Source organism: Nannospalax galili, unplaced genomic scaffold, assembly GCF_000622305.1.
Source record: "Nannospalax galili isolate Female #2095 unplaced genomic scaffold, S.galili_v1.0 scaffold6351, whole genome shotgun sequence".
NCBI classification, from domain to species: domain Eukaryota; kingdom Metazoa; phylum Chordata; class Mammalia; order Rodentia; family Spalacidae; genus Nannospalax; species Nannospalax galili.
The window spans coordinates 31951-41758 of NW_008329372.1; the positions used below are offsets into that span (position 1 = coordinate 31951).

The 9808-nt window shown below is 41.5% G+C and overlaps 1 protein-coding gene across 1 annotated transcript in view; it reads right to left on the reverse strand.

Moving 5' to 3' along the window:
• LOC103737875 (zinc finger protein 33B) overlaps positions 1-9479 on the reverse strand; it is a 14252-nt gene extending 4773 nt beyond the window's left edge. Inside the window, exons 1-3 of the mRNA XM_008837706.3 lie at positions 9275-9479; positions 2707-2851; positions 1920-2015 (exon numbers count right to left, since the gene is read on the reverse strand). Of these exons, the coding sequence (XP_008835928.1) occupies positions 1920-2015; positions 2707-2851; positions 9275-9304 (271 nt within the window). The 5' untranslated portion in view covers positions 9305-9479. The remainder of the gene's footprint in view (positions 1-1919; positions 2016-2706; positions 2852-9274) is intronic.
• Between the last annotated feature and the right edge of the window lie 329 nt (positions 9480-9808).

A 9808-nucleotide genomic window follows, 5' to 3' on the forward strand; every position in this document is an offset into this window, starting at 1 on the left:
AATTAGTTTAGAAGCACAAAAGACCCCAGAGATCCAGAGCAATCCTGAGGAGTGGGAGAATAACTTTAGAGAAATCTCCATCTGATTTTAAGTTATACCACAGAGCCATAGTAACAAAACAACAGAAACAGACACGTTGATTAACAGAATAAAGTACAGAACCCAAATATAAATGCAAACAGCTACAGTGACCCAATTAAAAATTTTTTATTTTTACATCATGTTTATGTGTGTTTTTCCTGCAGGTATATAAGTATACTCCTGTCATGCAAAGCCTGTGGAAGCCAAAAACTAGTGTATCAGATCCCCTAGAACTGGAGTTATGGACAGTTCGAAGGTAACAAGTGGATGCTGTGAACCAAACGCAGGTCAGAGCCATCTCTCCAGCCCCCAGTCACCTGATTTTGGACAAAGATGCTAAAAAGATACAACAGAGAAAAACAGATAGTCCGACAAATAATGCTAAGAAAACTGGATATCCACATGTTGAAGAATGAAGTTAGAGCCTCATCTCTCACCCTGTAGGAAAATCAACTCCACATGGATCACTGACATAATCTGAGATCTAAAACTCTAATCTCAGTAGAGGATAAAGTAGGGAAAGCAGATCAGTGTAAAGGCACCAGCGAGGGCTTCTGAAAAGGAGTTCAATCATTCAGGATATAAGGAACCACTGACAGATGGGATCTCAGGAATTAAAGCCTTTCTGCAAAGAAAACAATCATGTAAATAGCCTATAAAAAGGTGAAAATCTTTGTTAGGTATATATTTGGCAGAGGAATAATATGCAAATAAACAAAGATCTCAAAAAGATAACCAGAAATCAAAGAAGCCAGGTAATAAATGGGCTAATAAAATGTATAGTTTTCAAAAGAGGAAATACAAATGGCCAATAATTATAGGAAAAAAATGTTCAACCTCACTAGTTATCAGACAAAGGCAAAGTTAGATTAAGTCTCATCCCAGTCATGAGAGTCACTCAAAAACAATTATCGCTAGGCATGGTGGTGCACGCCTTTAATGCCAACATTTAGGAAACAGAGGCAGTCTGATCTCTGTAAGATCAAGGCCAGCCTGGTCTACACAGAGTTTCAGGCCAGCTGGGGCTACAGGGAGACCCTGTCTATTACATATATATAAATATATATGTCAATAAACATTGGCAAGGATGTGGACAAAAGGGAACCATTACACACTGTGGGTAGAAATGTAACAAGTTCAGCCACTATGGAAATCAGCACGGAGGATCCTCAAAACACTGCAGATATCATCATATATGCACATATAGACATATATGCATGTATATGCTTTTTTCTGCCACAAAGAAAAACAAAGTCATGTTATTTTCAGGAAAATGGGTACAACTGGAGATAATGTGACTAAGCAACTCAAATTGGTCTCAGAAAGGCAAATATCCTGTTTTCCCCCATTTGTGGTCCCCAGATTTTATACAGGTTCACAAGATCGTGTTTGTATACATGATACGGCAGTAGAAGCAACCCTGTGTACAAGAATAAAAGAAACTAATGAGTGCAAGGGTGGGAAGGAGGAGGGTTGTGTGTGGGGGAAAATGTTCAAAGATACTGTATATCTGTATGAAAATGTCTGTATGTAAAATAAATATAGGCAAAGGGAAAATTATATATTCTTATTCTTTTTTGTTTTTGTTTTTTTTTTCCGAGACAGAGTCTCCCTGTAGCCCCAGCTGCCCTGGAACTCACTAGGCAGATCAAACTGTTCTCAATCTCACAGAAATCTGAATGCCTCTGTCTCCCAGGTGCTGGTATTAAAGACATGCACCAAAACACCTGCTAAAAATATATATTCTTGAAAACTATGTTAAGACTGCCAATCTCTGAATTAGTTACTAGAATATAGTTTGTCAAATATTCAACTGTGCCATATATAAACTGACTGACCTGGGAAGCTCCGACTTGAGAATGTTTCCTCCAGCATCCACGGCTCCTCTCCTTGCTCCAGCTTGAAGATCACTTCTGGCTTGGTCACACAATACCCTGTTAACAGAAATAATTAAAGACATGGGCTGGCAACATAGGTATCATGGCCTCTAACACATGAGGCCACTGAACACCTCCATAGAGGAGTGAACAAAAGTATCTTCTGGGCTGGGGAGATGGCTCAGTGGGTAGAAGCACTTGTTACACAAGTGTGAGAACCTGAGTTTCCATGTTCAGAAGCTGTAGATGTGTGGCCTAAGTGTCTGGAATGCGAGCACCAATATGGGGGAGATGGGAGGCAGAGACTGGAGAATCCCTGGAAGCTTGCAGGCCAGCCTGGTACACACAACAGAGAAACAAAGAGATGCTGTCAGAAACTGGGCGGGAAAGCCAGGACAGACACCAAGGTCGTCCTCTGACGTACACACACACACACACACACACACACACACACACACACACACACACACAAATACCTTTTGATACCTAACATTAATATTTTCCAAATCTGTTTTTTTTCTGATCTTTTTGAGACAGGTCTCTCTGTAGCCCCAGCTGGCCTGAAAGTTGCTATGTAGATCAGGCTGGTATTGAACTTACAGAGATCCGCCTGCCTCTGCCTCTCAAGTGCTGGGATTAAAGGCGTGCACCACTATGCCTAGCTCCCAAATCCTAAATATCATTACACCATTAAAAAGTGCCTAGATGCCTCATAATTGAAGGTTGTTTATAGAGTAAATAGCCTTACCCACAGAGACGAGGTGACTGTAGTTCTCCAGCATCACCTTCCTGTACAGGGACCGTTGGCCAGGGTTCAGGTACTGCCACTCCTCCTCAGTGAAGTCCACAGTCACATCCTTAAAGGATACTACTCCCTGGAATTTCGGTTCCATCTGAAACAATTATAATTTGTTGTTATGAATCCCTATTGTGATTCCTGTTAAGAGTTTACCAAGCTGATTTAGAATATTTGTTTTATACTTCAGGGGAGGAAGGAAAATAATAACAGCAATATATTTCCAGTGTATTAAGGTACAAATTATTGAGGAAAGGGGAATTAGCAAGTGGTAATTTGGAACAATTATGTGTATTGGAAATTAATTTAATAAAATAATTTATATTCAAGGACCTGATAAGAAAATATCAGTATACAAACCAGTATGCTGTCATGATGAAGTGAATGTATATACAATAGAGCATAAATTAGGAGCAAAACTAGTTGTTCTGATCTTCTCACACCCAGGCTGGCCTTGATCTCATAGATAACCACCTGCCTCTGTCTCTTGAGTGCTGGGATTAAAATTGATCACCACCATGCCCAGCCCCACATCTTTTAATAGAAATTCTGAGTATCAAATGTACTCAATCCCCCAATCTAAAGAGACATATTAGCTTAATGGAACAAAAACCAGGATCCCTCTTTTGCCACATTCAAGGAACACATCTCAGCATGAAAGATGAGACACCGTCTTAGAAAGGATGGGCAAAGGTATTTCAAGCAAATGGCAGTTTACCAAACACAGTCCTGGTATCAAAGACACCAACCAGAGGCTGCGGAGATGGCTCAGAGTCCTTGCTCTGCAAGCATGGGTTCAAATCACCAGCACACAGATAAAAAGCCGACAATCCCAGCACTGGGGAGTGGAAGCAGGTGGATTCTGAGAACTTGGTGGCCAGGCAGCCTGCCTAACCCAAAGGGTGAGTTTCAGGTTCAGGGAGACCCTGTCTCAAGACTATAAAGTGGAGAGCAATAAAAGAAGATAGTCAAAGCCTGCTGTGACCACCATGTGGGCATGTACCTATATACTCATGTGTGTGTGCCACACAATAAAAGAAGGGAGGGATAGATGGGGGAAAAGGAGGCTACCAACTAGCTCATACAAAAATGACCAGCTCTCATGAAACGGATATAAGCCAAATAGCAATCAATATTTTAAAAGATAACAAAGGGAGCTCTCTTTATGACCCTGGAGTTCCTACACAAAACAACACCACAAACAAATTTAAACTTATCTAGGGATGTGCAAACTTCAGGAAACACCAATCTTTAAATATTTTAGGCTTTGCAAGTCAGGTTTCTGTCACAAGTACTCAGTTCTGACACTGGAAGTTGAGAGCTACAGTTGGTATGGCAACAGCCTATATGCCAGCTACTCAAGAGGCTGATGTAGGATCTCTAGAGACCAGGAGTTGTGGGGGCGAGGGGCAGCTTAGGCAACATGGTAAAACCCTGTATCTTTAAATAAAAAAATAAGTGAAATCTGGATAGAAGAACAACACAAAGTATTAATGCTTGGATTGTTCAGCTAAAGTAATGCTTAGAAATTTCTATCTGTAAATGTGCAGACTAAATCAGCTTTCATATTAACTCACCTTCAACCACAAAAAAGGGTCAAGACAGCCCATAACTGAAAATAATAATGGAGCAATAATAATGAAACTTAAACAATGAAAGTCAATGAAACAAAAAACTGGGTTCCCTGAAAGACCACTAAAATATGTATCTACAATTAGCTTAATTTTTAAAAGGAATGGAAACTATGTGTTAGGCACAGGACTATAATCCCATCATTTGGGAGGCTGAGGCAAGAGAGTCATGAAGCCAAGGCCAGCATGGCTTACACAGAGACCTAAAAACACAAGATGGCCGAAGCAATCCTGATCAATAAAGAACTGCTAGAGGTATTACCATGCCCGAGATTAAGTTATAGCACAGAGCTATTATGATAAAAACAGCGTGGTACTAGCATAAAAACAGTCACAATGATGAATGGAATAGAACTGAGGACATGGATGTAAGCCCATACACCTACAGCCACCTAATTATCGAGAGAGGCCAAAGACACATACTGGAGAAAAGGCAGCATCTTCAACCAATGGTGGTGGTCAAACCTGAGAGCTCCAGGAGAGAAATGAAATTAGATATGTATCTCTCACCCTGCACAGAACTCCAAATGGGATCAAGGAACTCAACATAAGGCTTAATTCCCTAAATCTGACAGATGAGAAAGTAGGAAATACACTTGAAATGACAGACACAAGAAAGGATTTTCTGAACAGGATCCCAATGGTGCATGCATTAAGAAACAAGAAATGACAAATGGGACCACAGGGAACTAAAAAGCTTCCGTACAGCAAAGAACAGAATCATTTAAGTGAAGACACAAGTCTATAGAACAGGAAAAAAATCTTTAGACGTGATACATCTGACAGAGGGTTAGTATTTAGACTATTAAAAAAAAGTAAACATCAAGAAAACAAACAACCCAATTTAAAAATGGGACATGGAAATAAACAGAGAGTGCTCAAATGATGAAATGCAAATGGCTAAGAAATAGTTTTAAAAAATTCAACAACCTTAGCCAGTAGGGAAGTGCAAATCAAAAGTACTATGATATTTCATCTTACCCCAGTCACAGCAGCTAAGACAAACAAACAAACAAACAAAATGACAATAAATGCTGGTGAGGAGACAGGAACACTGGCTAAGACAAACAAACAAACAAAATGACAATAAATGCTGGTGAGGAGACAGGAACACTCATTCACTACTGGTAGGAGCCAATTAGTGCAGCTGCCATGGAAAATCAGTGTGGAGGTTCCTCAAACAGCTAGAAATAGATCTACCTCATGATCCAGCAATATCACTCTTGGGCATAAACCCAAAGGACTCTAGATCCTACTGCAGAGACGCTTGCTCATCCTTATCCACTGCTGTTCTATTCACAATAGCCAAGAAATGGAAACAACCCAAATACCTAAAAACTTATGAATAGATAAAGAAAATATGATACATTTAGACAATGGTCTATTATTTAGCTGTGAAGAAAAATGAATAAAATTCACAGGTAAATGGATGGTGCTGGAAATAATCATCCTAACTGAGGGAACCCAGGCCCAGATAGACAAACACTCTCTCATATGCAGATGCTAGCAGTGAATCTTTAGGTATGTGTTTTTCATTAGGAATACACATAGAGGTCAGGAAACTAGTAAGGAGCCATGGGAGGGGATCTTTCAAGGGAGAGGAGAAAAAATGCAGCGATATCAAGAGGGAAAGAGAAAAATGGAACAGGAAGGGTTAAATGGAGTAGGAAATGAGGGCAGGGTAGAGGAGGGAGTACAGGGAGGGATAAGTAACAGTAAAGGCCTTTAGAAAAAGTCATATGAAAACCTGTTCTAGAAGCTTCTTAAAATATATGCATACGTAGTCAAAAAGAGTTTATATAAAGTTATCCTATAATGGGGGTACAATGTCCCTACTAGAAATAGGCTAGAAAATTAAAAAGCCCAGTGCCAGGAATGGGTTGCTACTTTTTGGGGGGGGGTCTTTTTGAGATGGGGTCTCCCTGGAACTCACTATGTAGACCAGGCTGGCTGCCTTCCAATCATTTCTGCTCCTGAAAGTAACTCTCACCCATAGTCCCATAAGTAACTTCAATAAAGCTCACTGGTTTACCAAGTTGGACTTTGGTAGTATCCTTACTTTGGTTTGCCATCGTTTCCCTATGCAGGGTGAGCAGTGTTATGGTTCAGATAGCCCCGCCCCCACACCAACAGGGTCTCACAGACTTCTCAAGCTCCTGAGAAAAGGGAACTGAGTTGATAAGCACCTTGGTCTTTGAAGTCAAGAGAAGCAGACTTTTCTCCACTGTTTGGCCACCACAGCAGGCTTCCCCTTTGATCTCTAAAGAGAGCAGGTTTTAACAGTCCCGCTCTCCCACTTCCCCCACCACAACTTTAAAAAAAAAAAACATCTTGCCACCTTCTGCAGGAAGCAGAAGCCTCCCCCTTTAAAAGACCCCAGCTCACGACCCGGGCAGATATTTTCCCTGCATGGAAGGGAATCTGTCCCATGTGTTCCTTTGCTAATAAATTTTGCTTTCTCCTGACCAACCCTATTTGTCATATGGCTACTTTTTAATCTATCAAGCAGATGTTTGCTTACTTCTCCCTAACTCATGCCTACCAAGAATTGTGTCACAAAACACTGCCCAACTATTTGGGGGGTTTTTCAGAAGTTTCGTTTAGCTCAGGCTGCCTTTGAACTCACTGTGTAAGGGAGCACTGCCTTTGAACTCACTGTGTAAGGGAAGACTGCCTTGAACTCCTGATCCTCATGCCCAGTCAGATAGAATTTGTTTTGGTTTGGTTTGACTTTAAAAATTTATGTATTTAGAGATGTGATCATACTCTGTAGCTCTGGATGGCCTTGAACTCCCTATCTTCTGCCTTAGTTAGCTTCCTGAGTGCTAAGATTTATGGGTAGACACCACCACTCTGGGCTACAGTGGTAGAAATCCTCCAGAACAAAGAAACAGAAATGCAGTGTGGTCTATGACTGAGTGCATATACAGAGTTCTGCTGTCATGACCTTGTAGCACAGAGCACCTGACCAGCATCTGTACTACCATATATGGAAGACAAAGAAAATGAACTATAAAGGGAAACTAACAAAGGAGCTAAAAACTGAGTCTTCCTTTATTCCAGGTATTCTCCATACAAAACCACAGAGCCAGGTGCTAGCACAATACACTGCTTCCTGGAGAAGAGAAATGCCTTGGTGTCTCATCTCTGCACAAGCACCTGTAACACTGCTTTACATATTTTTAAAGTACGCACAATAATACACAGAACTGCTCAACCAGCTACTTATGTTTTGAATATACAGGTAAAGTAAGATGACTAGACAAAGGATGGAAACTTGGAACCGAACTGAGACAAGAGGAGGATGCCAAGACAGAGCCTTCCAGAACACTACCAGAAGCTTAACAAAGGGTGTTTTCAAGGACAGCACAATCAGTAGGGTGACAAAGCACAAGTTCAAGGAATTCAACTACAATTTAGTCACTGGTGACTTCACTTAAATAAAGTCCAAAAATTACAAAGGAAGGAATAAAACGGGACTAAGATGATCAAAAGCATTGACCAGCGAAGCTAGCTTTTAACTGTGGACTGCACAACCTGTGCACCTTCCCTAAGATGAAATGGACATGGAAAGTTTTGTCCCATTACTTCCTCAAAAAAACACCAACACTTGTTGAATTGTGTATTTGGATGCTTTTGCTCCTAATGAGGAAGTTTAAAGGCAACAAACTACATTTATTTCAGAGGTCTTACTGAATGGTCATTCTCTGTGATTTGATAAAGTTGTCTTACAGGAAGTCTTTGGCTGCAGAGGAATCGAGCTCCATATCCAAAACAGTGCCATTCTTTCTGTCATGGCTACTGGAAACATCAGGGACACATCTGCAGCTCATGCCAGTGACTAAGGAAATAGCATCTGTATAAACTGCATATAGCAACATCCCAATCTGGCCCTGCTACTCATCTTCTGCTTCATATTTTCTGTGAAGTTTGATTTTGTTGTTGTTGTTTTGAGACAGGGTCTCCCTGCAGCCTCAGTTGGCCTGGATATTGCTATGTAGACCAGGCTGGTCTCAAACTCACAGAGCTCCACCTGCCTCTGTTTCTTGAGTGCTGGAATTAAAGGCCTGTGCCACCACACCTAGCTTGAAGTTTGATTTTTAATCTATGACTGACTTCATATTTTAATGTACTGATTCTCACAAAATCCACTGTAAGATAAAGCAGGAGATTTTGGATAAAGGAACAACTTACCTTGTTTGTTCTGTGCTGTTCTTAGAAAAATGTAGAACACTATGAAGGTATAGCTGAGTTAGAAGAAACACAAGGTCATGAAAGATCATGGGCAGCTCAATTCTTCTACTTTAAAAGGCTGCACACACTAGATAAATATCCTGTGAAAAGATGCTAATGTTGCTTTGACCCCTCAGAAGAATCATTAAGACACATTCTAAGAAATCTAATATTACTCTAACACAATAATGTAGCTCTTGAGCAAAAAGTTTGCCACTAGATAAATGTACGCACTTGCATCCACAGAATTTTAACAATTTAAGTATCTCTTGTTATTTCCAAAATCTCTAGGACAATATGGGTTAGCCAAAAAAGACTTCACTAAAACTGTTGTTTAAAAAACAACTCTGAGCCTGGTGTAGTGGCACAAGCCTTTAATCTCAGCTACACCCAAAACTGGGGCAGAAGGATGTCAAGTTCAAAGCCTGCCTGAACTAAACTGTGAATTCAGGGCTAGCCTGGGAAAATGAATGAGAGCCTGATTTAAAATAAAGCATACAAAGACGGCAGAGGACGCAGATGCAGCTGAGTGGTAAAGCACTTTTCTAGCAGGCAGGATGCCCAGGGGTCAATCCCCAGGACCACCAAGAAGTAAGTAAACACACTCTGGGATAAGCTGTCAATTTCCCTACTGTAAATTCCCTATTAGCACTTACCCTTTGATTAGTGAGTGAACTGAAAGCCATAAAAAAAGCAGTGTTCCCAGGAAAGTAGTCTGGTTAAATTAGTTTTAACTTTACTCCCAATGGGATATTTTACAAGAAATGCTTTGAATTAACTGGAAAAGCGGCAGTAGCAACATCAGGAATTCTGAATCTTGGTGTTCACCTACAAACTGTGATCATGGAAAAGTCAGTAACTTCTTCTCAGGGAGACAGGCAGCCGGACAGCACGCATCAGGATGCAGTGGGAAACATGCCTGGAGGGCCCTCCGGGCTCTGGGAAGATCTAAAGGAGAGCCCGGGGGACGGTCTGCAGGGCGGATGGTCTGAAGTAGGTGTGGCTGGCAAGCCCGCTGCACCCCCGAGCCTGGGCATCCCGGGCACAGGCAGCTCCACCTCCCGGCAGCGCCGGACCACCCGGGAGCGCCTCACAGGCTCTCACGTGCGTCCACGTCCTCCAGACAGGGCTGCAGATCCCCGGGTGCGGACACCACCTTCCAGCAGTCGCCACCCAGTCCGACGGGTCCT